This window comes from Durio zibethinus, chromosome 4 (genome assembly GCF_047325235.1).
Source record: "Durio zibethinus cultivar Kanyao isolate XHJ-2024 chromosome 4, ASM4732523v1, whole genome shotgun sequence".
Taxonomy (NCBI): Eukaryota; Viridiplantae; Streptophyta; class Magnoliopsida; order Malvales; family Malvaceae; genus Durio; species Durio zibethinus.
The window spans coordinates 8,396,633-8,422,895 of record NC_143165.1 but is presented as its reverse complement, the minus strand read 5'-3'; the positions used below and the strand labels follow the sequence as shown (position 1 = coordinate 8,422,895).

The following is a 26,263-nucleotide window of genomic DNA, read 5'->3' as shown; positions in this document are numbered from 1 at the left end:
TTTTATAATTTAAATTTGAATAAAGGTAAACCGAAAATCTTGTCTTCCTATTCTTGTTTGGTTAGGATTCCAACATATCTATATATTTTGTCATGGATATTACTCAACCAAAATAAGAAAGCAACAAATTACTCTAAAACGATGATAAACTTACAGGAAAAGGCTATGCAATATATCCTGTTTCAACGGCAAATCAGCATATCCGCAAATTGTTCGTTATATAAAACAATAGCTGGCTTGGCAGTTAGAGCATTCGGGAATGACACTATCATTTTCAAAGCTGAGACCCTTGTTTAATGTTGTGAACTTTGTGTATCCCACTGTTCAGGGGTATGTAATATTTCCTACACATGTATGCTTCTACAACAAATAGGTTTTTCTATGTCCATCCCTTTCATTCTGAATTTGAGTGAACTTCCTCTCCCACTGTAAGCCACGAATTTGTATCCAAGCCAGCCCTATTACCAGGATCATACCTCAGCAAAATCCCAAATAAAATCTTCCCCTGAATCAATAAAACTTAATATCACTTGCATTGCAATTTGGAAACCAAGAAAGCAACAGATTTAATTTAAATTGCTATAGCTAACTTTCACTCTTCTGTACGATGCTAGAGTTGCCAAAGGTTCACTCGTCTTCTTCACTTGCCCTGTTTGATGATAAAAATTGATCATCTGGCAGCGGTTGCAACCACCTAAAGACTGAGCAAGAAATAGTTATTTAAGAAAGTCCACGTTTGCAGTGCATAATGAGTTTATATTTATTGGCTTTTTGTAAGCAATGCATATTCCTCCAAACTAGTAAAATAAATAAGGGCCAGCAGCTTCTTCCTTCACATAATCAAATTCCAATTTACTAGCTCTTGTCATTCTGCCTACCACCCAAATATAACAAAATACAAATATATAAGTTCGGACGGTATAGCTTGAACAGAAATAGAAATTACAAGGTATAGCAGAAACCGTAAACAGCAAGCAGTAATAACTTGAAGGGTTAAAAAAAATCAGTGCGCAGATAAGTAAGCCATGTCATCTAAGTCAGCCAAAACTCTTAATTTGCCATTCCAGATAATATAGGAAAGCAGGTAAATAACGTTAAAGGTGCAGTACTTACTGTAAAATATGTGTTCCCAATTTTAAGATTTCTCCATCCATCTTCAGCGTATGGTTCACCTCCAGATATGACAAGATTGGGCCGAAATCTCATTGGGTTGACATAAGCTGGGGCACCAACAGAGTGTTTTTGAGTATCTGGTAACAAAAAAATAGTTAATAGATGTAATATCACTTTAAAGAACAGAACGAAAATAATTTATCTTATAAAACTGATTTGCAAATCTCAGAATGGATTAGCATGAACACTGCAAAAAAGCTGTTATTTAAACAGACAATTATCCATTTCCTAACATAGAGATCAGTGTAGAATCTAAAATAGGAAGCGTGCAAAAGCTGTAAAAGAGTGTTACAGCATAATTAAAGGCAAAATGTATCCAATATAAATAACATCAAACAAAATGAGCCACATTAGTGTGACCGCTACATGTGTGTGTATATTTATGTATTTATTTATTTTTTGTGGATTGGAGGGGCAGTTGAATCAATCTAACATGTTGAAAATGATATCCCAGAACTTTTTTACATGCAAAAGTCATTTGGAAGGACAGATATCGATCAACCATATGGCACAAGCTAACATTCATTGATACAGGAAATTAAATTTGAGATTATAAGGAAGCTGTATGTGTCTTAAGCTCCTGTAGAGTGTAGAATTTCAAGGTTAATCAGCATAAAAGTCACAATAGTTAAAGTAGTTGAATGATTCTGATGCACAGTAAAATGCTGCCACAAGGAAGGTATAACCTACAATTTTGTAGCAAATCCCATCGAATGCTAAAATTTGCCAAAAATTTGAACATTTCATCACTGGGTTCCAGACATCCAGGAAGAATGATGTTCACTAAAACCATATTGAGTGAAAGCAAATTTCAGCTTCTTATGTGATAGTAAAAGAGTTAGTTGAAAACCATACTTGAGCATAGTCTGTTGTTGAGGTCAGATACACTCTCCTCAGAAATCAATAAGAACGGAGCTTCATTTGCAAAATTCACCCTGCTGTCCACATCTCTGCACATTCCCATACTTCCGTTGTTGCTCAAAGTAGAGCAATACTGGGAATGGCAACATCGCACTAAAGAGCAAGGTTGACCAACAGCATTACTGAACCATTGATCGATTTCATTTTCATAACATCGGACTTCATATCTGATGATCGAGAAATAACCATTATGCTGCAATCTTTGAAATGACAGTAATGGATATGATCAAAACATTACATCTGTTACATTAGGATTCAAGTATAAAAGAAAAGTATACAGACATTTCTATAGTGTAATTAATTTTCACTCCACCATTGGATATTTGCAATATCAACCTTTTCTTGAAAGCGTGTCTAAGTGTCACACGTTTATACATGTTGCCATATTGTTGCTCATACCAGAAAATGGGTCCATGCTTGATGGTCTTCCATTCTTGCAAATAGAATCAACACAAACTCTCATTTTTCACTGAATAGCAGCCTTAATATTTTTAGGAAACATCAATCAACTAAAAACCAGTTAAACTCAGAAGTTCTAATACATTTCAGCTCTTTTAATGGGGTTCGAAATTTGATTTTCCATACCCTTGCATAAGTTACCTCATGATCTTTAAGCAATTTCTGCCTTCAACATGACTACAACAAGCACTTTCTATAGCCTGTTTTCAATACACAATGACTTGGTCAAACCAAGCCTCTGCAGTTTCAGAATATCCCTGTTGAATGGCCTATTCGTTCCAGTCTGAAAAGCAAGGTCAGTTTCTTAAGTTAAGACTGTACTTGAGAGTTTTAACCTCATACATGTCACACTCAATTCTTTGTTGTCCCATATTTGACCTTTCCATAGAGGTCAGTTTCCTAAGTTAAGACTGTACTTGAGAGTTTCTACCTCATACACTTCACGTTCAATTCCTTTTATTGTCCCATATTTGGCTTTACCATATGGTAATTGAATGAGACTTCTCATAGATCTATCCAACCAAAGCGACAACATACATCAGACTCAAACAGCATCAACTTTTAGTCCTGGATTTCTTCTACCAAATACTTGTTTACTTCCAGTTGAAACAATTTCTAGTTTCTCATATTCTAGCCACTTCTCAATATGTAGGTCTAGAGAACTGTTTTTAAATGCAAAAATTAACAGAAATATCATGTAGACTAAGAATATTTGGAAAGAAATGCATCAAATTTAGAAGATGAGTTCAATAATCAACATGCATCTTAAAACATTATTAACCTGTGTATTCACTTCATAATACTGCAAGCAAAATTTAGGAAAATTGATGCAAAAAAAAATGGGATTTTTCAGAAGTTCTACCAATCCACCATTTTCCATAAATATATAACCAACAAGTACTTTCAACAGGAAAACTTTTGGAACTCAAAAAATAAATGCACATCACATTCCAACTAAATAACATAACTTAATAATTCCTATAAAAAATGTAGATTCATATGATCATATCACACCTTTGGCTATGCAAATAAAATTCTTCTTTCCCACAAAGATAGGAATCAGAGTCTACTTTGATCTGCAGCTTCCCTTCACAACAGGGTGACTCTACAGACAATATCTGCTGATTGAGGTCAATGAAGGTGCTAATGAGGGACATTTCCGGAACCTACAAAGCAAAATAGGATAAATTAATGTTTGATCTTAAAAACCAATCTAGAAAAATAAATTCCTTTCCAAAAGTAGATAGTACAATACATTAAGGTTTTTTTTTTTTTTTAGAAAGAAAACTGCTAAACAATCTTATAGAACAAATATTATAAGGCATATGTTGTACACAAGCCAGACATAATTTCACGTTGTTCTCGTACCAGGCTCCTTATCTTCATTTAGTTGTCCACAGTCATAATATCTTCAATAAATGGAATTTCATTAATCACCACATTCCATGTCAACCAAGTGAAGCAATCAAAATATCTAGTATCCGTTTATCCTTAAAAATGGAGAGTTTTTTAAGTGAATATAGGTCCATGCTATAGCTGTTGGAAGATGAATTCTTCTAACAGCTTATTCCAAGCTGCTCAAGCACCACCTATTTAATAGTTTTAGCAAGCTCAAAAAAAAAAAATAGCCATAGAATTGCTGAGTATTAAGTATCTCTAAGAAGAATATTCTTGGGGCAGGGTGTTAGCCATCTTATTGTTCTTCACATAAAATGCACCTAAAATATTAACCAATAATAAGGATAAAATACATAAAATTACAAAAACCAACAGCATGCACACAACTCTTCTAAGCAGAGAAACCATTCACCTTCTTTTGTGTAAGAATTTCTCCAGTCCAGCTTTTAAGAAGCCATTCTCGATCATATTTCAGACCTGGATAGAAGGGTAAATAATGAAAAGATCTTTTAGATCTACATCATAGGCAGGGAGAGAAATCAGCAAGCAAAAATCTTCTGTGCATGCATACACAAAAAGGACCAACGAGGGATTCAACTTCTAGATCTAAAATAGAAAAGCAATATTTATTTTTCATTCAAAGCATAAACAAGCTTGGAAGAGATGCAATACCTCATACTATGGAAAGTGTGTGTAGATTGCGATGGCTTCAATTTTAGGTTGAGGTATCATATTTTTATTCATTTGCCTACTCAATCCTATTACAATTAGGAAAATAGTAGGCCTCAACAGAACTAAATGATGCCATGGTATACCATTTTCAAAACAATGTAGAAATTTGTGTAAACATTATGATGGTAAGCAATCATAAAGATTAAATGTTATCACCATGGGAAATAACACAAAATTTAAAAAGAGAAACAATAACATACATACATAAAAAATCATCAACTTGGTTATAGACAATTCAGTTTGAGCTTTAGTTATGAATGAAAGGAAAGAAACAAATCATGATTGTTTAACCATATACTACTACAGAAGCCAATATCCTAGCCATATACCAGCACTGCTCAGAGGCCAACTTTGCACACTGAAACCTGCGCATGATTTTATTGGATAGATGGTGATGGACTTAAGGTAGCAACCAGAACTTGATAGTCGATTTTCAATGCCTGTAGTTCAGAAACAACAAAGTGTTATTCTGCTCAAGCAGAAAAGCCAATAGTAGAATATCGACATAAATTTTGTCATTTTGACAACATGGGACTCCACGCCACATGGTTAGAGTAACATTGATGCCACTGGCAACTTTAGGTACAAAATGATGGTAGAAACAGAAGGCCAATCCTCTTAGAAGAATAGAAAAAAGGATGTGATGCACCATGCAAAACTTAACTAACAATGCACAGCAGTCCCTGTAAAATGACACAAAAAAGTACAAGCATCACAGTTCCAAATAAAAAGATTAAATGATGAATTAACATTGAAAATCAGAAGACATCTAATAGTGTACTATATGATTGAGGAGAATCATGTGAGAATTTTGGGGCTATAAATGGTTTAAGAGAAATCATATAACTATGTCATTTGGAGACTATTTCCAGTGCAGGTTTTGTTATTGAGTGATGTAGCTCCATGCAAGGTTTTTGGTGTATCTACCATGGGCAAAAGTTTGGAAAATAGAATATTATTTTATTTTCTTTTACTTAATTTTCTGTGGCCTATAAATGGTTAAAAAGAAATCATATAACTATGTTATTTGGAGAATATTGCCCGTGCTGGTTTTGTTATTGAGCATTGTATAGACTTAAGATTTTCCCCACTCTTCCTTCACCATTCTAGCTCTTATCTATTATGTCTTATTTCTCTCTCCTCTTCTTTCTGTTAGCTCTATTCTGTTTATAGTAATATAAATACTTATGGTCTTTAAAATGAACTTATAGTTGTTAATATTATTAGTCTAATAACATTAAGTGACACTAGTTTACAGTGGAAATAATTTGCCAATCGAGCCATAGGAAAATATAGTACGAATCAAACATTAACCTTCAGTTGGATATGGATTTGACTTTGCTCTGAGCAGATATCCTTTCTTGAACTCACTTGGTATTGATACAAAGGAACTTCTTATAAAATCAATAAATTTCTGCATAGTGAGGAAAAAAAGCAACAACTGTTATTACGCACTATCAAACAGAATGAATGTCAGAAAGATCCAAAAAATATATCATAACATGTTATTATCTATGGCAACCATAACATGTTATATCTGAAAATCAACAGTCCTGACAGAAGTTCTAATCGATTATTTATTCTTTTAAAATGGGAAATTAATTCTATACTCCATGTGACATAACAGCTGATGAATGGATACAATAAAAGAAAAAAGACCTATTTTCCTGGAATAGAAATAAAGGGTACAACTCATAAGATAGCAAAGAAGCAACTACCTTGGCATCTTCATAAGTTGACATGTAACCAAAAGATACTCTAACAGCTCCAGTTGGTTTTCCATTTATTACATCATTGTCATCCCAGCAAACGTGCCCAGCCTGAATCCAAAGCAAGGCTCATTTTATTTCTTTCAACTTCCAGTAAAATCAACAAAGTCAATATAACTTAAACACTAAAATATGGCCCCACAATTATGAACCAACCAGAAGAAAGGGATACCTCTAGGTTAGAAAGAAGATCTGAGTGGGACAAGCCAAGATATTTTGCACAAGCACCAGGATTGCAAAAGCATCCTGTCTAAAATAAAACAGCACCAGTAAGACAAGAATTAGTCACTGAGCTATTAAAACGACCGCAGTCACTTATAGCTTTAATCTTCCCCTAGATCGACAATCACCAGTTTCCTAGAACATTGTATAAGCAGGCATCAGATAAATTGATACAATAGCAGAAAGCTAGAAAGTTTCTTCATGCTATTAAAAAACATTTTGTGGATATGAACGATATATAAAGGTGTTTGCATACTTTCTGTTACCCAACTACGGAATATATCAGACAGAAAAAAGGCACTTTGGCAAGCAAGCACTAAACCAGAGCACAAATCACTGTTTGCTTATGTGGGAAAACATTTATTTATAGCTGGTTGTAATTTTGTAATCTGTATATTTATATTTATATCTCTAAAATTAAGTATTTGTATCCCTAGAATTAAGGACAAAATATTAGAATAGACAATCCCTCAATTATAAGATCAGTTTTTAGGAAGATTTAGTTTCTTAGTTTAACCCCTAGTTAGTTGTATACAAATCTAAGGTTCTTGTATAATTCTTAATGAGCAGTTTCTTTCAATATACATTCAGTTTTAGTTTTCTACACAATTTTATTTCTTAGTTTTTCCACATGGTATCAAAGCTTTAGCCTCTTCTTGGGAAGCAAATTTTCAGCCTTCATTACTGACTTTTATTTTAGGCCTTCATTGCCGAACCCTGTTAAGGCCTTCATAACCATTCTATTTTTTCCTTCTTTAGCCTTCATAACTAAAAGTCATTTCTGGTTATATCTTAAGACTTGTTTCAGTTCAAAAAAAGATATCACTACCATCCAATTTGAAGAAGTGTCAACTGGAAAAATCATCGGAGTACTACAGATGTCTTAGAAACAAGGAGAGTTCGACAGAGAAGAGATTGAAAAGCTGAGAAACCTATTGAAAAGCCTATTGTGGTATGTTCCTTGGGTAAGGTCTCTAGTTCAGGTAAAGCTTCTGGTTCTCATGGATTAAATATTTCGGTTAAGCCTATTATGTGTTCTTGGGTCATTGACTTAAGAGCCACAGACCATATGACACATTCCTCACAGAAGTTTAGTACGTATACCCTGTATCCTAGTAATAAGAAAATTGTTGCTGCAGATGGTTCATATACTACAGTGGCAGGATTAGGAGATGTTCAAGTTAATCCCTCGTTTGTTCTTAAAAATGTTCTTCATGTTCCTGGATTGTCTACTAATCTGATATCTATATAAAAACTTACCAAAGATATGAACTGCAAAGTGACTTTTTATCCCTCTTATTGTGAATTTCAGGACCAGAGTTCGGGGAAAAGGATTGGACTTGCTAAGGAGAAGGATGGACTATACTATCTTGAGACATCAAATAACACAAGTAATATCAAGAATAGTTTACCTTTGTCATTTCTTTCTTAAAAATCTTCCAATAAAGACAAAATCTGGCTTTATCATTTTCATCTTGGACATCTTCTTTTAGAACTTTGAGAAACATGTTTCCATCTCTGTTCAAAGGATTAAACGTCGTAGATTTTCATTGTGATGTTTGTGAACTTGCAAAGCACGGACGAGTGTCTTTTGCAATTAGTAACAAAAGAAGTTCTACTCCCTTTTACTTGATTCATAGTGACATTTAGGGTCCCTCTACAATTCCGAATATTTCTGGTGCAAGATGGTTTGTTTCATTCATAGATGATTGTACCAGGGTCTTTTGGGTTTTTTTACTTAAATCCAAATCAGATGTGAATAGTGTATTTTTAAGCTTCCAAAAAATGATCCAAAATCAATTTGGAGTGAAAATCAAGAGATTTAGGTCTGATAATGCAAGAAACTATTTCAAAAAGAGTCGATCCACCTATTTCCAAAAGGAAGGGATTATCCATGAGTCATCTTGTGTTAACACTCCACAACATAATGGAGTGACAAAAAGGAAAAACAGTCATTTACTAGCCACAACCCAAGCCTTCCTTTTTCAAGAAAATGTACCCAAATCTTATTGGGGGGAAGCTGTTCTCACTGCCACACACATTATAAATAGGTTACATTCAAGGGTTTTGGGATTTAAAACTCCTATAGAACTACTCTCACAATTCTATCCCAACCTTAATACCACAAACAATCTCACACTTGAGATATTTGATTGTACATCATTTGTTCATGTTCACAGTCATAATAAGGGAAAGTTGGATCCAAGAGCGATTAAGTGTATCTTTGTGGGGTATTCATCAACTCAGAAAGGGTTTAAGTGCTATCAACCTCCTACCAAAAAATTCTATGTGTTTACAGATGTCACTTTTGAAGAAAGTAAACCATTTTTTACTCAACCTTATCTTCAGGGGGAGACTTCATTCATGGAAGATAAGGATAAAGACTTCTTTTTGCTTGATTTGTCCTCTTCTTCAACATTTTCACCCATTAATTCTTTTGAGTCGAAACATGTTTCTACTGAGCCCAAGTCAAACACTGAATTTGAGTTTGAACCCATTCCAAACATAGAAGATGTGACAAAGGATAATATTGTTCTTGATTCTATGAAGGAATTACAGATGTACTCAAGAAGGAAAGTTCTAGATCCCGAACCAGTGCCAGTCCAAGAACCTGATCCTAACTATGGAAATAAGGTAACTATAGCTTTTGACTTTGTTTCTCAAAATGAACATGAATCTCCTAAAACTATAACTAGTGATTATGATCTGCCTATTGCCATTAGGAAAGGAACTAGAGAATGTACTAAGCATCCACTATACCCAATCTCTAATTTTGTGTCATTTGAAAAATTCTCACCATCCCACAAAAATTTTCTTGTGAGCCTAAACACTATTTATGTTCCAACTACATTATCTGAGGCATTATCCAGTGAGAAAAGAAGGCAAGCCATGAAAATAGAAATAGAGGTCTTAGAGAAAAATAAGACATGGGAACTAGTAGAGTTGCCTAAAGGAAAAAATCCAATGGGGTGTAAATAGGTATTCACTGTAAAATACAAGGCGAATGGTACTGTTGAAAGGTATAAAGCCAAGTTAGTGGCTAAGGGCTACACTCAAACCTATGGAGTGGATTATCAAGAAACCTTTGCTCCAGTTGCCAAGATGAATACAGTTAAGATTTTGTTATCATTGGCTGCAAATTACAATTGGTAGTAAAATACAAGGCAAATGGTACTGTTGAAAGGTATAAAGCCAAGTTAGTGGCTAAGGGCTACACTCAAACCTATGGAGTGGATTATCAGGAAACCTTTGCTCCAATTGCCAAGATGAATACAATTAAGATTTTGTTATCATTGGCTGCAAATTACAATTGGCAGCTTCAACAATTTGATGTAAAGAATGCTTTTCTACATGGTGATTTGGAAGAAAAAATATATATGAAGATTCCACCGGGATTTGGAGGTCATCTAGAAGCAAACAAAGCATGCAAGCTGAAAAAGGCTTTATATGGCCTTAAACAGTCTCCTAAAGCTTGGTTCTCCTAAAGCTTGGTTCGGGAGATTTGCCAAAGTGATGCTAGCAATGGGATATAAACAGAGTCAAGGAGATCACACATTGTTTATTAAGCACTCTGATTTAGGGAGAGTCACAGTTCTATTAGTGTATGTTGATGATATAATTGTAACTGGAGATGATGAAAAAGAGAGAGAATCTCTAAAACAGTGTTTGGCTAGAGAATTTGAGATAAAAGAGCTAGGGAGATTGAAGTACTTTCTAGGAATTGAAATAGCTCACTCACGGCATGGTATTTTCATCTCACAACAAAAATATGTGATGAATCTTTTGAAAGAAAGTGGGAAGCTCGCATGTAAACCTGCAAATACCCCTATAGATCCTAATCATAAAATTGGAGAAGCTAATAAAAATGTTGCTGTAGATAGAGAGATGTACCGAAGATTAGTTGGAAGACTCATGTATCTCTCACATACTAGACCTAATATAGCATATGTTGTGAGTGTAGTAAGTCAATTTATGCATAATCCTAAAGAAGTGCACCTACAGGCTGTCTACCGTGTATTAAACTATTTGAAGGCCAATCCTAGGAGAGGTATCTTATTCAAAAGAAATTCGGGGCTAGTTCTAGAAGCATATACAGATGCTGATTATGCAGATTCAGTAACTGATAGAAGATCCACCTCAGGCTACTGCACTTTCTTAGGTGATAATCTTGTGACTTGGAGGAGTAAAAAATAGAATGTGGTCGCAAGATCAAGTATTGAAGTAGAGTTCAGAGCTATGGCTCAAGGAATTTGTGAACTACTATGGTTAAAGAATATCCTAGAAGACTTGAAAATCAAGTGGGATGGACCAATGAGACTCTACTGTGATAACAAGTCTGCAATAAGCATTGCACACAATCCTGTCCCACATGACAGAACAAAACACATTGAAGTAGACCAGCATTTCATAAAGGAGAAACTAGACAATGGGTTGATTTGTACACCTTATGTATCAACCAAGGGTCAACTTGCAAATGTGTTGACTAAAGGTCCCAGCAGTGCAATATTTCAAGAAATTATTTCCAAGTTGGGAATGAAAAACACCTATTCACCAGCTTGAGGGAAAGTGTGGGAAAACACTTATTTACAGCTGGTTGTAATTTTGTAATCTGTATATTTATATTTGTATCCCCAAAATTATGGACAAAATATTAGGATAGACAATCCCTCAATTATAAGATCAGTTTTTAGGAAGATTTAGTTTCCTAGTTTAACCCCTAGTTAGTTGTATATAAACCTAAGGTTCTTGTATAATTCTTAATGAGCAATTTCTTTCAATATACATTCAGCTTTAGTTTTCCAAACAATTTTATTTCTTAGTTTTTCCACAATTTATGCAGGCATGCTTGCTCTAGACATTTCTTAGAATTTACCCGTAGCTGAATTCCAGATAAGGATGCCAATTTTTCCACCTCCCGATATCCAAACCAAGAACCATCAGGTCTTTTCAGGTTCAATGAGACAATTGAGCCAGAGTCATGACTAGAAACCTACAAGAATAGTTGCAAAACATTTAGAACAGGTTAATAATTCCAGAAAAACAAAAAAGGAAAATACTAGAATAGAAAGCACAATCAAAGCACCTTATCCTTAAGCTTCATGCATCCAAACAGACCAGGGTAAGCAATTTAAAAAAAAAAAAATTATACTGGAATCCCACACAAAGTAATATGCATTACCCAACCGGAAATGGTGATTATGGAACTGTGCATATGGCAAGTATCCAGCTGGAATATTGAAATGCCTTATTAACAAAAATGTATTTTAAACAAAAACCAAGAACCAAGTAATACGTGCAGATTCCCATCTTTTTCTTTTTTTTTTTTTTTCTTTTAACATTTGGAGTACATTTGAAGCAGTAATAACAAGCTACAACTCACACTTACTTGGGAACATCGAGTTTACATACTGCTTTAAGTTATGTAACTAACCTTCAAACTAGTATTGTCATAAAGTGTGCAGACACTTTCTCCATTTTCATGTCGGAAAGCTAAGAGCTTCTTCTTCAAAAACATGGCAAGTGACATGATATGCCTAAAAGAGAATGGAAGAAGGGGAGGGGAGGGGGAAAAATACGTAAATTGGAGGCATCCATATAAATTACTTTAACATACTATGCAAAAAGAAAAGCTCTATTATTACTTATCTTAATAGGAAAAGGAAACAATAACATAATGTAAAAACAGAGGAAAACATAATATGGCAGAGACATTTATTTGTAACCCTCTCTGAAGAGAAACTTAATCACTTTCATCATGATCAGAAAATAAAATCAAGCACATTCCGTCATGGTTAACAGACTCAAAAAGAAAAACACAATTATAATGCTGCATATCCTACGTGAACTGTAAACAAAATAAATTCAGAAAAGCATGATCCATAAATATTTAGTTATCGGAGCAAACATGCCAACTCCAGCATTCTATATTTGATCAGAATCAAGTTATTGCAAGAGGAAAGAGTAATCAAACAAAGGACCATCATTGGCCAAAAAGAACAAAGGACTATCAAATACTTATAAATAACAATGTACAGGAGACAGAAACCCAATATACATGAACAAATAGAATAGTAAAGTCATGCAATAAGCTAATGGAAACATTCCATCAGGTGAACATGACAATGATATAAGATATATAATACAAAATACACTTAAACTTCATAACTCTTATAAAATCTTTCAAATTTTCACCATTATTGAAATCAATATTTTCATACCGGCACATTGCAGAGGTAGTGAGGGTATTAAATATTTTAAATCCATGACGGATAGATGCTATGCTAAGGAATGAAATGGTGCCATCCTCAAAATGCTCCTCAACACCGTCTCGTCTTCTGACAAAGTCAATGTCAGCAATTGAAGCAGCAACGGTACCTGTAAAGTTTATGGTTAACTAACAAAATAACTACAGCATATGTGACCATCAATAAGAATTATAGGTACAAACCTCCACTAAAATAGGTCTTCTTCAATAACTTAGCAGCATCTAAAAGGAAAAGAAAAGTAAAAAGGATATTAGAAAACCATTTAAAAACATTTTCAGTTCTTAAAATTTGATTTACTTAATCAGGATTTATTCTACAGATTATGAAAAGAAAAAGAAATATAAATTAATGAAATGCTGAAAAACATTGTGCAATGAAAATGATAAAACTCATTATATCCATTTCTTTCACAACTCATCTAAACTTTCCCTTTCCAGACAATTCAAGCAAGATCCAAGTTGAAAATCAAACTACTATTGTCAAGGGTGATCCATACTTTCAGAAACAGCAAAATCAGCCCTGAATGAATTGCCAACAAATGCATCATAGTCAAAACCATTCTAGACCTTTTATGGCAGGACGACCCCAGCTTAAAAAAAAGGAAGAGGAAAGTCTATGCTACAATAAAAAAAATTAAAAGAGCAAATCAATAGTGCTTAATGAAAAAAGATTCATTTATTATTATTATTATTATTATTATTACAAGCCAATTAGGCAGGCACAGGCACATAGCCACAATATCTGACAGGATCTATCTTAGTCTTGTGTACAAAAACTCCTAATACCACCATAAGGGAATAACTTCAGAAGTAATCTACAGACTCAACCACTTACCATTCCGAATTATTAGAGCACCAAGTCCAGTTGGATAGCCAAACAACTTCAGAATAACAATGCAAAGGCAAAACAGCATTCTGTAAGATTAGTTCCTTCTGAGTCTCAGCCACCAGTAAAGTCCGTGAAAGGTCTCATACGTATACCTTATAAAATGAGATTGCAACAAAATCCACAGGATAAATTGACAAATCTGGAGGTTGTGTTGCACAGCCCTTTGCAGCATCAATTAAGACCATCCAACGTCCCCTAATCATAAAACAGTGACGATTACCTAATCTATGCTACAGCAATGCATTTAAAGAGCATCTAAACTAAACTAATGAATAACCAGGAGAAAAAAAATTAATGGGGCAAAATATCTTATTACAACAGGATTTAATGAGCAAGGAAAGCTCATTTATCCATTACAATTCAATTAAAAACCAGCCAAAACAGGCCCCTTTGTAAATGTAAGTATCAAGTTTCCTTCAGATTTTGCCTGTTTTGGTTAACTTGAACTGTTTTATTTCATTATGGTTTGTGGGTTCCACATAGAAAATTGCATAGAAAGTGAAATTTTCAGATCAGGCTCCTGCTATTAGTGGTAAAAAGCAGAAAAATATGTTTTATACAAGATGCATGGTATGAAAACTACATACTTTGAATATGGAGAGCCTTTCAAAATTTTTTCAGCGTTTTGCTTAACAATATTCACCAAATCAAGACTAAATCTCACTCCAGAGAAATTGCACTCTGAGGGGTAGGCAAATAAATTATAAGCATCACCTGCAATAATAAAAAAAGAAATGAAGCTAAAGAGTGGTAAGGACTCCATATGATTTCCAAGGAAATGAAGCTACAATCATGAAATAATTATAATGATTATAATTTAAAAAGAAAGAAAACATGAATGTTGTTTTTGAAATATTTATCAAAATATTACCTGTAAGCTCCCCTTCCAAAACTTCAGCTTCATTTCTTCTCTGTACTGGATGCTGTGATACCTTAACTGAATTCACAGAGCTTCTAGATGCTCCATCCTGATCCACAGCCTCTTTTATATCTACTGCAAAGGCTGCAGCTCCTTGATTGAGAGCATATCTATAAATTACTAAGGACAAATAAACTCATAGATTCAAGATTACTACAAGAAGGAACAAGAATGTTGATCCTATTCAGCCATATAGTATACAAAACAAAATATAGTATAACTAATATCACTATGGAAATAAGATGAATTTAGAAAAAAAAAAAATCATAGCATGATTGGACTAGCCACTATATACACTTATACACCCAAAAATAGAAGTGGGCAAAAATAAAGAAGTGGTAGGATACTCTCTAATACCAAGTACACTATTATGATTTTCCATTGTGTACATAAAGGTGCTCTTACAGCTCCATGGAAAGTTCTCCCCTACAAGTTTCAATGCAGCTGTTGCCCCAGAAGTGAATATGCATTTATAATCCTTTGGAGAAGCATTGCAGTAATCAAGGACCTATATATCAAGGAAAAAAAAAGATAATTATTGATACCACAGACAATAAAAGATTATTAACTTGTGGGCACAAATCAAATTAGAGCACAACTACCCATATCTATGAACTACTCATTTAAGATTTCATAGATCATGGAAAACCAGGTTAATTGAAATCTATGAATTTTAAAACAGAACTGAGCAAAGAACGAAGAACAAGAAAAGAAAACAGAGTAAAGTAACTTTCATCAGTCTTGATAGCAAGTATATAGTACCTGTTGGCGTGCTTCCCTTACAATGTCACTAGTGGTTGAACTAGAATCACTTTGGCTATCTATATTCAGATTAAGGAATTTTCACTTGATAAAAGGTAGCCATAAAAGAAACCAAGTATGCAACAAATTTCCATTTAAAAAGAAAAGAGTATAAAAATAGTCAAGGAGAACATAAGATATAGGTCCATACAAGACCTCATATTTCTCAAGCACGAGTAAGACAATACAATATTGACCAAAACGGAGAAACAACAATAGAAATCTCTAGCTTTTCATCCAAAAACACTGACCATACCCAAGTTAATACATTGTAATAATCGAAACAAACAAACACAATACCGGATATCACCAAAAGGCTCATATTTTCTGGGAATGGGTGAGACAATACTGACCAAAAGAGATCAACAGAATCAATCTCTAGCTTTTCTTCCAAAAATACACCACCAACTACACGAATTAATGCATTAGTAAAATGGAAACCAACCAATGCAGTAGCAGATATTGCTAAAGGTTTTACGCTCAGTGCTTTAAAGAACTCAAGTCATGATCATTTGTAAAATCATTAACAGACAATATGGAAGATATTAGTCGAAAAGGAAGATATAGAATCATTGAATAAAACATAAGAACAGTTTGAATTTGACAGATTCAAAGCGAAACAATACATGTTTTGGAGCAAAGAGGATACGGGGATTTCCATAAACACTAGTAGTAAGATCTTTGAAGATAGCTTCCATCTGCAACTCGGAGTAAAGGGTTGCTCCGGCATGGTCCAAATACACAGTATCTATAATATCCAAAGCTCAAATAGCTAATCAAAGTATCCAAAGCATCAAAATTCCTAACTTTTCATTTTATCTTCTCAAAGTTCAATTATTTATTACTTGGCAACAATAAAAGGAATATAGATATCAACAAAAAAGGGGGAAATTTTCAAAGAAAAACAAAGTTGACCTTTTAATCGCTTGAACTCGGTGGCCCGAATTTCGTTGATGGTTTTTGGGCCGTTGGGATAACCGTAATAGTCACCGAATTCCTTGAGAAACTCTTCCTTGTCTTCCATTTGATAATAATAATAAAAAAGAAAAACTTTGCAGGGAACTTTCAGGCGGAGATGGCCATAGATAGCAATGTTGACCAGCAAAAGACTTGGATTGATGTGGGGTTGTCTGTCCTCGAGTTTCTTTTTTTTAAGGGAGAAGTTAAGAAATTTTTAAGATTGGCTCTAATATTTTTTTTTAACCTAATATATATTATATTACATGTTGCAAAGTTATCCAATAGATGTGTTGATATGACGTGAATAATCTCTTTTCATGATACATAATATTTATATTATATTATTTATCATGTAATTCTATTTAATAAATTATTTAAATTTAATATGTTTGAATAATTATATAAATTTAATAATTATTTAAATTTAAATCATAATCTAAAACATATTAAAATTTTTATATAAATTTTAAATTCAAACATATTAAATTATAAATTATCTTTTTTAATTTAATTATAATTCTAAATATATATAAGCTTAATAAATTTTTATTTGCTGTCAAATAATTTTATTTAATAAATTATATAAATTAAATATTTTTGAATAACTATTTAAATTCAAATTAAAATTTATCAAAAATTAAAAATTTTACATAAATTTTAAATTTAAATATATAAAATCATAATTTATTCATAGCTTTACATATATATATATATATATATATATCCAAAGTATATTATATTATAGGACATAAAATTATTGGACAAAATGTATTGATATAGACACATATGTAGATAATAACTCTTTATGACACATGGGATAATATTTATAGTATATTATTTATTAAGTAACTCTATTTAATAAATTATTTAAATTTGATATGTTTGAATAATTATATAAATTTAATCTGTTTGGATAATTATTTAAATTCAAATCAAAATCTATAAAATATTAAAAATTTTACTTAAATTTTAAATTCAAATATATTAAATTATAAATTATCTTTTTTTAATTTAATTATAATTCCAAACATATATAGGCTTAATAAACTTTTATTTGCTATCAAATAATTTTATTTAATAAATTGTATAAATTAGATATTTTTGAGTAACTATTTAAATTCAAATCAAATTTTATCAAAAATTAAATATTTTACATAAATTTTGAATTTAGAAATATTAAATCATAATTTATCTTTTCTTTTCAAATTTAATCATTGCATTACATATATATATATATATATATATATATTATATTACAAGATATAAAATTATCGAATAAGATGTGCTAACATGGATGTTATGTGGATAGTCTCTTTTTATGACAATAGAATAATATTTATATTATTTTATTTATTAAGTAATTCTATTTAATAAATTATTTAAATTTAATATGTTTGAATAATGATATAAATTTAATAATTATTTAAAGTCAAATCACAATCTAAAAAATATTAAAATTTTTATATAAATTTTAAATTCAAATATATTAAATTATAAATTATCTTTTTTTAATTTAATTATAATTCCAAATATATATAAGCTTAATAAATTTTTATTTGTTGTCAAATAATTTTATTTAATAAATTATATAAATTAAATATTTTTGGATAACTATTTAAATTCAAATCAAAATTTATAAAAAATTAAAAATTTTACATAAATTTTAAATTTAAATATATAAAATCATAATTTATCTTTTCTTTTCAAATTTATTCATAGCTTTACATATATATATATATATATATCTAATATATATTATATTATATAATATAAAGTTATTAGACAAAATGTGCTGATATGGACACCTATGCAGATAATCTCTTTTTATGACATGTAGGATAATATTTATATTATATTATTTATCAAGTAACTCTATTTAATAAATTATTTAAATTTTATATGTTTGAATAATTATATAAATTTAATATGTTTGGATAATTATTTAAATTCAAATCAAAATCTATAAAATATTGAAAATTTTACATAAATTTTAAATTCAAATATATTAAATTATAAATTATCTTTTTTTAATTTAATTATAATTCCAAATACATATAGGCTTAATAAACTTTTATTTGCTATCAAATAATTTTATTTAATAAATTATATAATTAGATATTTTTGAGTAACTATTTAAATTTAAATCAAACTTTATCAAAAATTAAAAATTTTACATAAATTTTGAATTTAAAAATATTAAATCATAACTTATCTTTTCTTTTCAAATTTAATCATTGCATTACATATATATATATATATAATATTCTAATATATATATATATATATTATATTACAGGATATAAAATAATCGGATAAGATGTGCTAACATGGATGTTATGTGGATATTCTCTTTTTATGACACGTAAAATAATATTTATATTATTTTATTTATTAAGTAACTCTATTTAATAAATTATTTAAATTTAATATGTTTGAATAATGATATAAATTTAACAATTATTTAAAGTCAAATCATAATCTAAAAAATATTAAAATTTTTTTATAAATTTTAAATTCAAATATATTAAATTATAAATTATCTTTTTTTAATTTAATTATAATTCCAAATATATATAAGCTTAATAAATTTTTATTTGTTGTCAAATAATTTTATTTAATAAATTATATAAATTAAATATTTTTGGATAACTATTTAAATTCAAATCAAAATTTATAAAAAATTAAAAATTTTACATAAATTTTAAATTTAAATATATAAAATCATAATTTATCTTTTCTTTTCAAATTTATTCATAGCTTTACATATATATATATATCTAATATATATTATATTATATAATATAAAGTTATTAGACAAAATGTGTTGATATGGATACCTATGCAGATAATCTCTTTTTATGACACGTAGGATAATATTTATATTATATTATTTATCAAGTAACTCTATTTAATAAATTATTTAAATTTTATATGTTTGAATAATTATATAAATTTAATATGTTTGGATAATTATTTAAATTCAAATCAAAATATATAAAATATTGAAAATTTTACATAAAATTTAAATTCAAATATATTAAATTATAAATTATCTTTTTTTTTTTAATTTAATTATAATTCCAAATACATATAGGCTTAATAAACTTTTATTTGCTATCAAATAATTTTATTTAATAAATTATATAATTAGATATTTTTGAGTAACTATTTAAATTCAAATCAAACTTTATCAAAAATTAAAAATTTTACATAAATTTTGAATTTAAAAATATTAAATCATAACTTATCTTTTCTTTTCAAATTTAATCATTGCTTTACATATATATAAATATATATATATATATTATATTATAGGATACAAAGTTATCGGATAAGATGTACTAACATGGATGCTATGTGGATATTCTCTCTTTATGACACGTAGAATAATATTTATATTATATTATTCATCAAGTAATTCTATTTAATAAATTATTTAAGTTTAATATGTTTGGATAATTATATAAATTTAATAATTATTTAAATTCAAATCAAAATCTATAAATATTGAAAATTTTACATAAATTTTAAATTCAAATATATTAAATTATAAATTATCTTTCTTTTTTAATTTAATTATAATTTCAAATATATATAGGCTTAATAAATTTTTATTTACTATCAAATAATTTTATTTAATAAATTATATAAATTAAATATTTTTGGGTAACTATTTAAATTCAAATCAAACTTTATAAAAAATTACAAATTTTACATAAATTTTGAATTTAAATATATTAAATCATAATTTATCTTTTCTTTTCAAATTTAATCATAGCTTTACATATATATATATATATATATTATATTATAAGATATATTATCTTATAAGATACAAAGTTACTGGACAGATATGCTGACATGAATACTTATGTGAATAGTCTCTCTTTATGAGATATAGGATAATATTATTTATCAAGTAACTATATTTAATAAATTATTTAAATTTAATATGTTTGAATAATTATATAAATTTAATAATTATTTAAATTCAAATCAAAATCTATAAAATATTGAAAATTTTACATAAATTTTAAATTCAAATATATTAAATTATAAATTATCTTTCTTTTTTAATTTAATCATAATTCCAAATATATATAGGCTTAATAAACTTTTATTTCTTGTCAAATAATTTTATTTAATAAATTATATAAATTAAATATTTTTGGGTAATCATTTAAATTCAAATCAAACTTTATTAAAAATTAAAAATTTTACATAAATTTTAAATTTAAATATATTAAATCATAATTTATCTTCTCTTTTCAAATTTAATCATGGCTTTATATATATATATATATATATATTATATTTATATGTGTAAGCGTCATAAATTTTTATTTGCTGAAATCAAAATCATAAAATGAAAATAAAGAGCTCATAAAATAAGAGCATCATCCCTTAACCAATGTTATTTTATTTGTTATTATTATAATTAGAAATTGAAGAACAAAATCTTTTTTTTATTTGATTATTATAGTTTATGAGTTTTGACATGAATAGGTAAAAATTAAAAAGAATAATAATCACATCATACTCATGAACAAATAAATTCATTTTATGCTTTTTATTCTTTTATTTCTTTTATTATTATTTCTTTAGTTTTAAAAATAAATTTGTGATGGTGTTGCGTTGTTTTTTCTTTGTTTTTATAATATATTATTATTTTTTTTAGATTTCAATAATAAAAGGAAAATAAGCACACATTTAGATTGGTTTCAATTAGGTAATAAATATAATTCATTATTTTTTTATATTCTATTTCTTTTTTTTTTTCCTCTATTTGTTTGTTTCTTTCAACTTTTTTTTTGGTTTTATTTATATTATATGATATAATTATTTAGATTTGATTTATTATAAAAAAATTGGTTCATATGTTTGTTTATATATATATATATATATATATATAGTTAAATTGGATATTTACTATGTATGAGTATAAGAGATTTAAATTATATATACGCTCTCAATTTACATATTTGGTCAAATCAAAATCTATAAAATATTAAAAAATTTACATAAATTTTAATTTTAAATATATTAAATTATAAATTACTTTTCTTTTTTAATTTAATCATAATTTCAAATATATATAGGCTTAATAAACTTTTATTTGCTGTAAAAAAAATTTATTTAATAAATTATATAAATTTAATATTTTTGGGTAACTATTTAAATTCAAATCAAACTCTATCAAAAGTTAAAAATTTTACATAAAATTTGAATTTGAATATATTAAATCTTAATTTATCTTTTTCTTTTAAATTTAATCATAACTCTCAATATATATATGTGTGTGTGTGTGAACTTAATAAATTTTTATTTACTGAAATTAAAATCTCAAAATAAAAATAAATTCATAAAGTGAATACATCACCTTCTAACCAATGTTATTTTATTTGTTATTATTAGAATTATAAATCGAAGAATACAAATTTTTTTATTTGACGATTATGGTTTATGGGTTTTGACAAAAATGGATAAAAGCTAAAAAGAATAATAACCACATCATACTCATGAATAAGAAAATTCATTTTATGCTTTTATTATTTTTATTTTTAATTTTAAAAATAAGTTTGTGATTGTGTTGGATTTTTTTTATAATATTGATTTTTGTTTTTTTTATATTTCAATAATAAAAGGAAAATGATAGTATATTTGGCTTGGTTTCAACTAGGTAATAGATATAATTCATTACATTTTTATATTATATTTCCTTTCTTTTATTATTTTCCTCTATTTGTTTCTTTCTTCAAACTTATTATTTGGTTTTATTTGCATTATATGATATATGCATCTAGATTTGATTTATTATAAAATAAATTGATTCATCTGTTTATATATATACATATATATATATAGTTAAACTGGATATTTGCTATGCATAAGTACAAGAAATCTAAATTATATATAATTCTTAATTTGTATATTTAGTTTATATTCTAATCAAGGTTGTTAATATTGTACAAGATAACATTTTGATTTAAAAAATAAAAAGTATATACCGATACCAATTGTTTCGGTATATTATTTCAGATTTTTCGATTTAGTACAAATATATTTATAAACATATATGAACTTGTACATTATAATATTATTAATAATCTACAAAATAAATATCCAATATATTCAAAAATCAAATAAATAAGTTTAAAAGCATAAGAGATAATATCATAAAATTTTCATGATATTTTTAAACACTTAATATGATCATATAATATTTAAATAAATATTTTCATATAAATATTAAGATAAAAACAAATAGATAAAAAACATTAACTAAGACTTTATGATTGTTAAACTTTATAAAAAGAGTATAATTATTTTCTTGAAAAAAAATTGAAATACTTATAAACTTTGATTTAAAAAAATAAAATATAAAAAATAAAAAACTCAACCTTTAAAGATTATTTTGTTAATTAATTTTATTTTTATTAGGTTAAAAATAATTAAATAACAAAAAATAAGTTAAAAATTACAAAATATATTTCACATTTACGTACTAATCAAAACATGCTATTTCATCGAAATTCACAGAAATAAGCTGAAACTAACAAAAACAACTATTATTACTCGGTACTAAATTCGATATAAAAAGTCATCCTTAGGTGTATCATATTTTAGTATAATTGAAGCGTATCAATCGATACAACCAGTACCGAAATGAAATTAGTAACTATGGTTCTAATAAAAAAACAACTATGTATGTTAAAGTACATATGTAAAAAAATAAGAACTAAGAAAAAGCAAATGGTTTTGAGCAAATTAATAATTATGTTTTGTAGTTCAATCATATATTATTATTATTATTATTATTATTATTATTATTATTATTATTATTATTATTATTATTATTATTTGATGTTTTATTTTTTGTTTAGTTTTATAAGATTTAATAATTTAAGAATATTTTGCTAATATAAATGTCTTTTACAATTTAATCAAATGATATATTTTTTTATATATTCATATCAACATATAAACAATTATTAATCTTGACTATTTTCTTTCTAATAAGCCAAAGTAAAATTTTATTAAAAGTACTGAAATTGTTATAAATATCCAACCATAATTAAGAGTACAATAAAGCACGAAAAGAATATAAACCCTAAAAAAATTGTACCAACATCATATGAGGAATCCAAAAGTGTAGATAACAACGTTTTTAACACTAAAAAAAATATATATATAAACCAATAATAAAAATCTTGATTATTTAAAACTGAACTTTGCTTTTTTGATCGAATAAAAAAAGTGAGTAGCAAAATTTTTATTGTTTAGTAAATGAATTGAAAAAATAATTTTTATGAAAATTTTTTTTTATAATTCTTTGAAATTTTACAAAAGCTTTGACTTTGGAAAAGTATTATAATATGTATAAATTCTTATTTAATTGTATCTTAACACTTATAAATGTATGATTATATATAATAAATCAATAAATGTTTGCATTTTTTTATCAAAGTAATATAAAAAAAAATTAAGATTAATAAATTTATTTTAATTATTAAAAATAATAAAAAAATCCCTTGCACGGCACGGGTTAAAAAACTAGTAACTATATATTTCACACATCATGTACGTGAAAATAAAAAAAAAATTGAAAAAAAGAAATTATATTTAAAAAAAACTTTATCTAAGAAAGTCAACTTATGCATAGTTTTTTCTTTTTTTTTTTTTTTTGAAGGAAATTATATGATGTGTGATTTAGTGTTTTAAAAAATTGATCCACATATATACCCTTTAATTGTATTTTATATTAACATTAATTTGTTTTAATTTTATCAATGAATTGATATTCATTTAACTTATGATATCAACTTCAATGCTTTAATTAATATTTTTTATAAAATTATAAGTATAAAAAAATTACAATCACAATCATATGTAACATTCATATAAAAAAATCACTTAATAAAATATATAAGCCAATCAACAAATCAAATTATAACTAAACAAATTATTATAAAAAAATTGATAGTTAACAATAAATTTTTATATAATGCTGAAAATTTTTAAGATACAAAAAATTTGTAACCATTTTAATATATATTATAAATGCAATTTATAAGTAACGTGTAATATTATAGTTTTATGTTGTGAAATGGTTTTTGATAATAAAATCTATAACAATATATTAAAAATAGCCTCCAAATTAGTTACTATTTACTACAATTTTGCGTCAAGTGTCACATAATGATTGACTTTTTTTTTTTTTTTGGTTGGTGAAAAAAAAAAGGAAGAAGAATTTAGATAAAAAAAAGTAGATGAAAAAAGAGATTGAGAAGAATCTAGAAAGGATAGTTATTAAGAGTTTGGAGACTATTAGTGGTTGTCTCTTGCCATTAGGGTGTTGCTGGATCTAACTTTGGGAAAGCAATGGCAACGTCGAAAGCAACGGATGATGAAGAAACGGCATTTTGTCAAAGGAGGAGTTCCTGCTCCCACTTATAGTGTTCTTTCTCGACCAATCAATTCTCAGGTTTTTTTTTTTTTTTTTGGGTTTATTATGATAGTTGACAATATTTTAAATTGCTATTTTTTTTAATTTCAATGTTGAATTTTGAATTTCTTTTTTTTAAGAAAAGAATAGATCCTCCACCAAATAAAAATCATTTTTTACAATTTATATGACAAAATGAAAGTAAAAATTGCCAATTCCAAGTGTCTAACAATTTACGTTAAATATTGTTTCGCAATTAGCAAGATAAGAATTTTAAATTTCTTTGATTGTCAAGCTAGAAGTTGAAAGCAATGTCGTAGGTGGCAAGGCTTACTTTCATCTTTCACCTCTATGCTTGATGTGTTATAATTTTTTAATAAGTGAGTTACTTTTAATTAATAATTTTAATATTTAATAAAATAAGTTTATAAATTTAATTCTAATATGAGATAATTATGAAAGTTCCAATAGTTAATTATGATCACTTACGTATGAATTTTACACGTCTTATTGAATAATCTAATTTGATGGTTATGTTGGCCCGATAAATCTTTGATGTAGAGGTTTATATGGATTTAATGTAAATTGATTAAGGTCTCTTATTTATTTTTAAATAACGATATCTACCCATTAAAAGTCGTTAGTAAGAGAAGAGCGAAAAAAAAAGACTTTGTTTCTTCATAAAATTGTAGTTACTTTTGCTTGACGATTATGTCTATTTAAACAGATACACAAATAGATTGATTGGTATTCTAATACTTACATGTGATTTTGAGATTTAAAGAGTATTATACTTACATATAATATTAGAGCCTAATTATGTGATATTAAAACTCAAATTTATATTTTTAAATTTTGAGATGAAATTTTGTAATTGACGCAACTCTAGCTTTTCGATTTTATTTTTTCAAATTTAATTTGAGCCTCTTGGTCTTCTCTACGAGAATATTGAAACCATATATGAAATGTTTCTTAATTCATTTTGTAGAGTAATTAAGAAATCAAAATTTAAAAATTTGAGTTCAAGATTTGAATGAAATTCAAGGTTTTTTAAAATATCAATGTTTTACGTATTTAAACTCGAATTGATTCTTGAATATTGTTATACATACGTTTTAAAATTGAAACGTGTTTTAACTATAGGTTAGAAAAGATAAACTAGTAAACAAGGTTGCAGCTCTTGAGAAATTGGTGACAATTTTGACAAGGTATATTTCATTCTATACATGTTACTTCATTCTACTTCATTTTTATAGATGCTTTGCTTGATTATCGAGTAGGCAATAAGAATTCACACTTTAGTAATAAT

The 26,263-nt window shown here is 27.7% G+C and overlaps 1 protein-coding gene across 10 annotated transcripts; it reads right to left on the bottom strand.

Annotated features, from left to right (window-relative positions):
* Positions 1-199: 199 nt before the first annotated feature.
* On the bottom strand, positions 200-16,730 carry LOC111288351 (molybdenum cofactor sulfurase-like). Of its 10 annotated transcripts, none has more exons than XR_016341475.1 (22): positions 16,464-16,730; positions 16,198-16,296; positions 15,510-15,568; positions 15,095-15,255; positions 14,700-14,857; positions 14,416-14,542; positions 13,921-14,023; positions 13,775-13,820; positions 13,123-13,161; positions 12,893-13,049; positions 12,106-12,208; positions 11,548-11,664; positions 6,625-6,702; positions 6,402-6,503; positions 5,998-6,097; positions 5,013-5,123; positions 4,364-4,428; positions 3,568-3,719; positions 2,029-2,294; positions 1,114-1,250; positions 591-870; positions 200-505 (listed from the first exon to the last, which is right to left on the bottom strand). XR_016341475.1 is itself a non-coding variant. In XM_022879214.2 (22 exons), the coding sequence occupies exons 1-22, from the start codon at positions 16,570-16,572 to the stop codon at positions 395-397; spliced, it is 2,511 nt and encodes an 836-aa protein (XP_022734949.1). In that variant the 5' UTR covers positions 16,573-16,730; the 3' UTR covers positions 200-394. The 10 variants fall into 10 exon arrangements, 8 of the variants coding, with proteins under 8 accessions (XP_022734949.1, XP_022734950.1, XP_022734952.1 ...); XR_016341476.1 differs by having other exon boundaries at positions 591-874; positions 2,029-2,261; XM_022879214.2 differs by having other exon boundaries at positions 591-701.
* Positions 16,731-26,263: the final 9,533 nt, after the last annotated feature.

Coding starts and splice junctions, on each gene's coding strand:
- LOC111288351 (XM_022879214.2), bottom strand. CDS start 16,572: ATGGAAGACAAGGAAGAGTTTCTCAAGGAATTCGGTGACTATTACGGT. Junction 15,569..16,197: donor TAGTGTTTATGGAAATCCCC/GTATCCTCTTTG, acceptor ATCTGAATATAG/ATAGCCAAAGTGATTCTAGT. Junction 14,024..14,415: donor AAAGGCTCTCCATATTCAAA/GTATGTAGTTTT, acceptor TTTTATGATTAG/GGGACGTTGGATGGTCTTAA.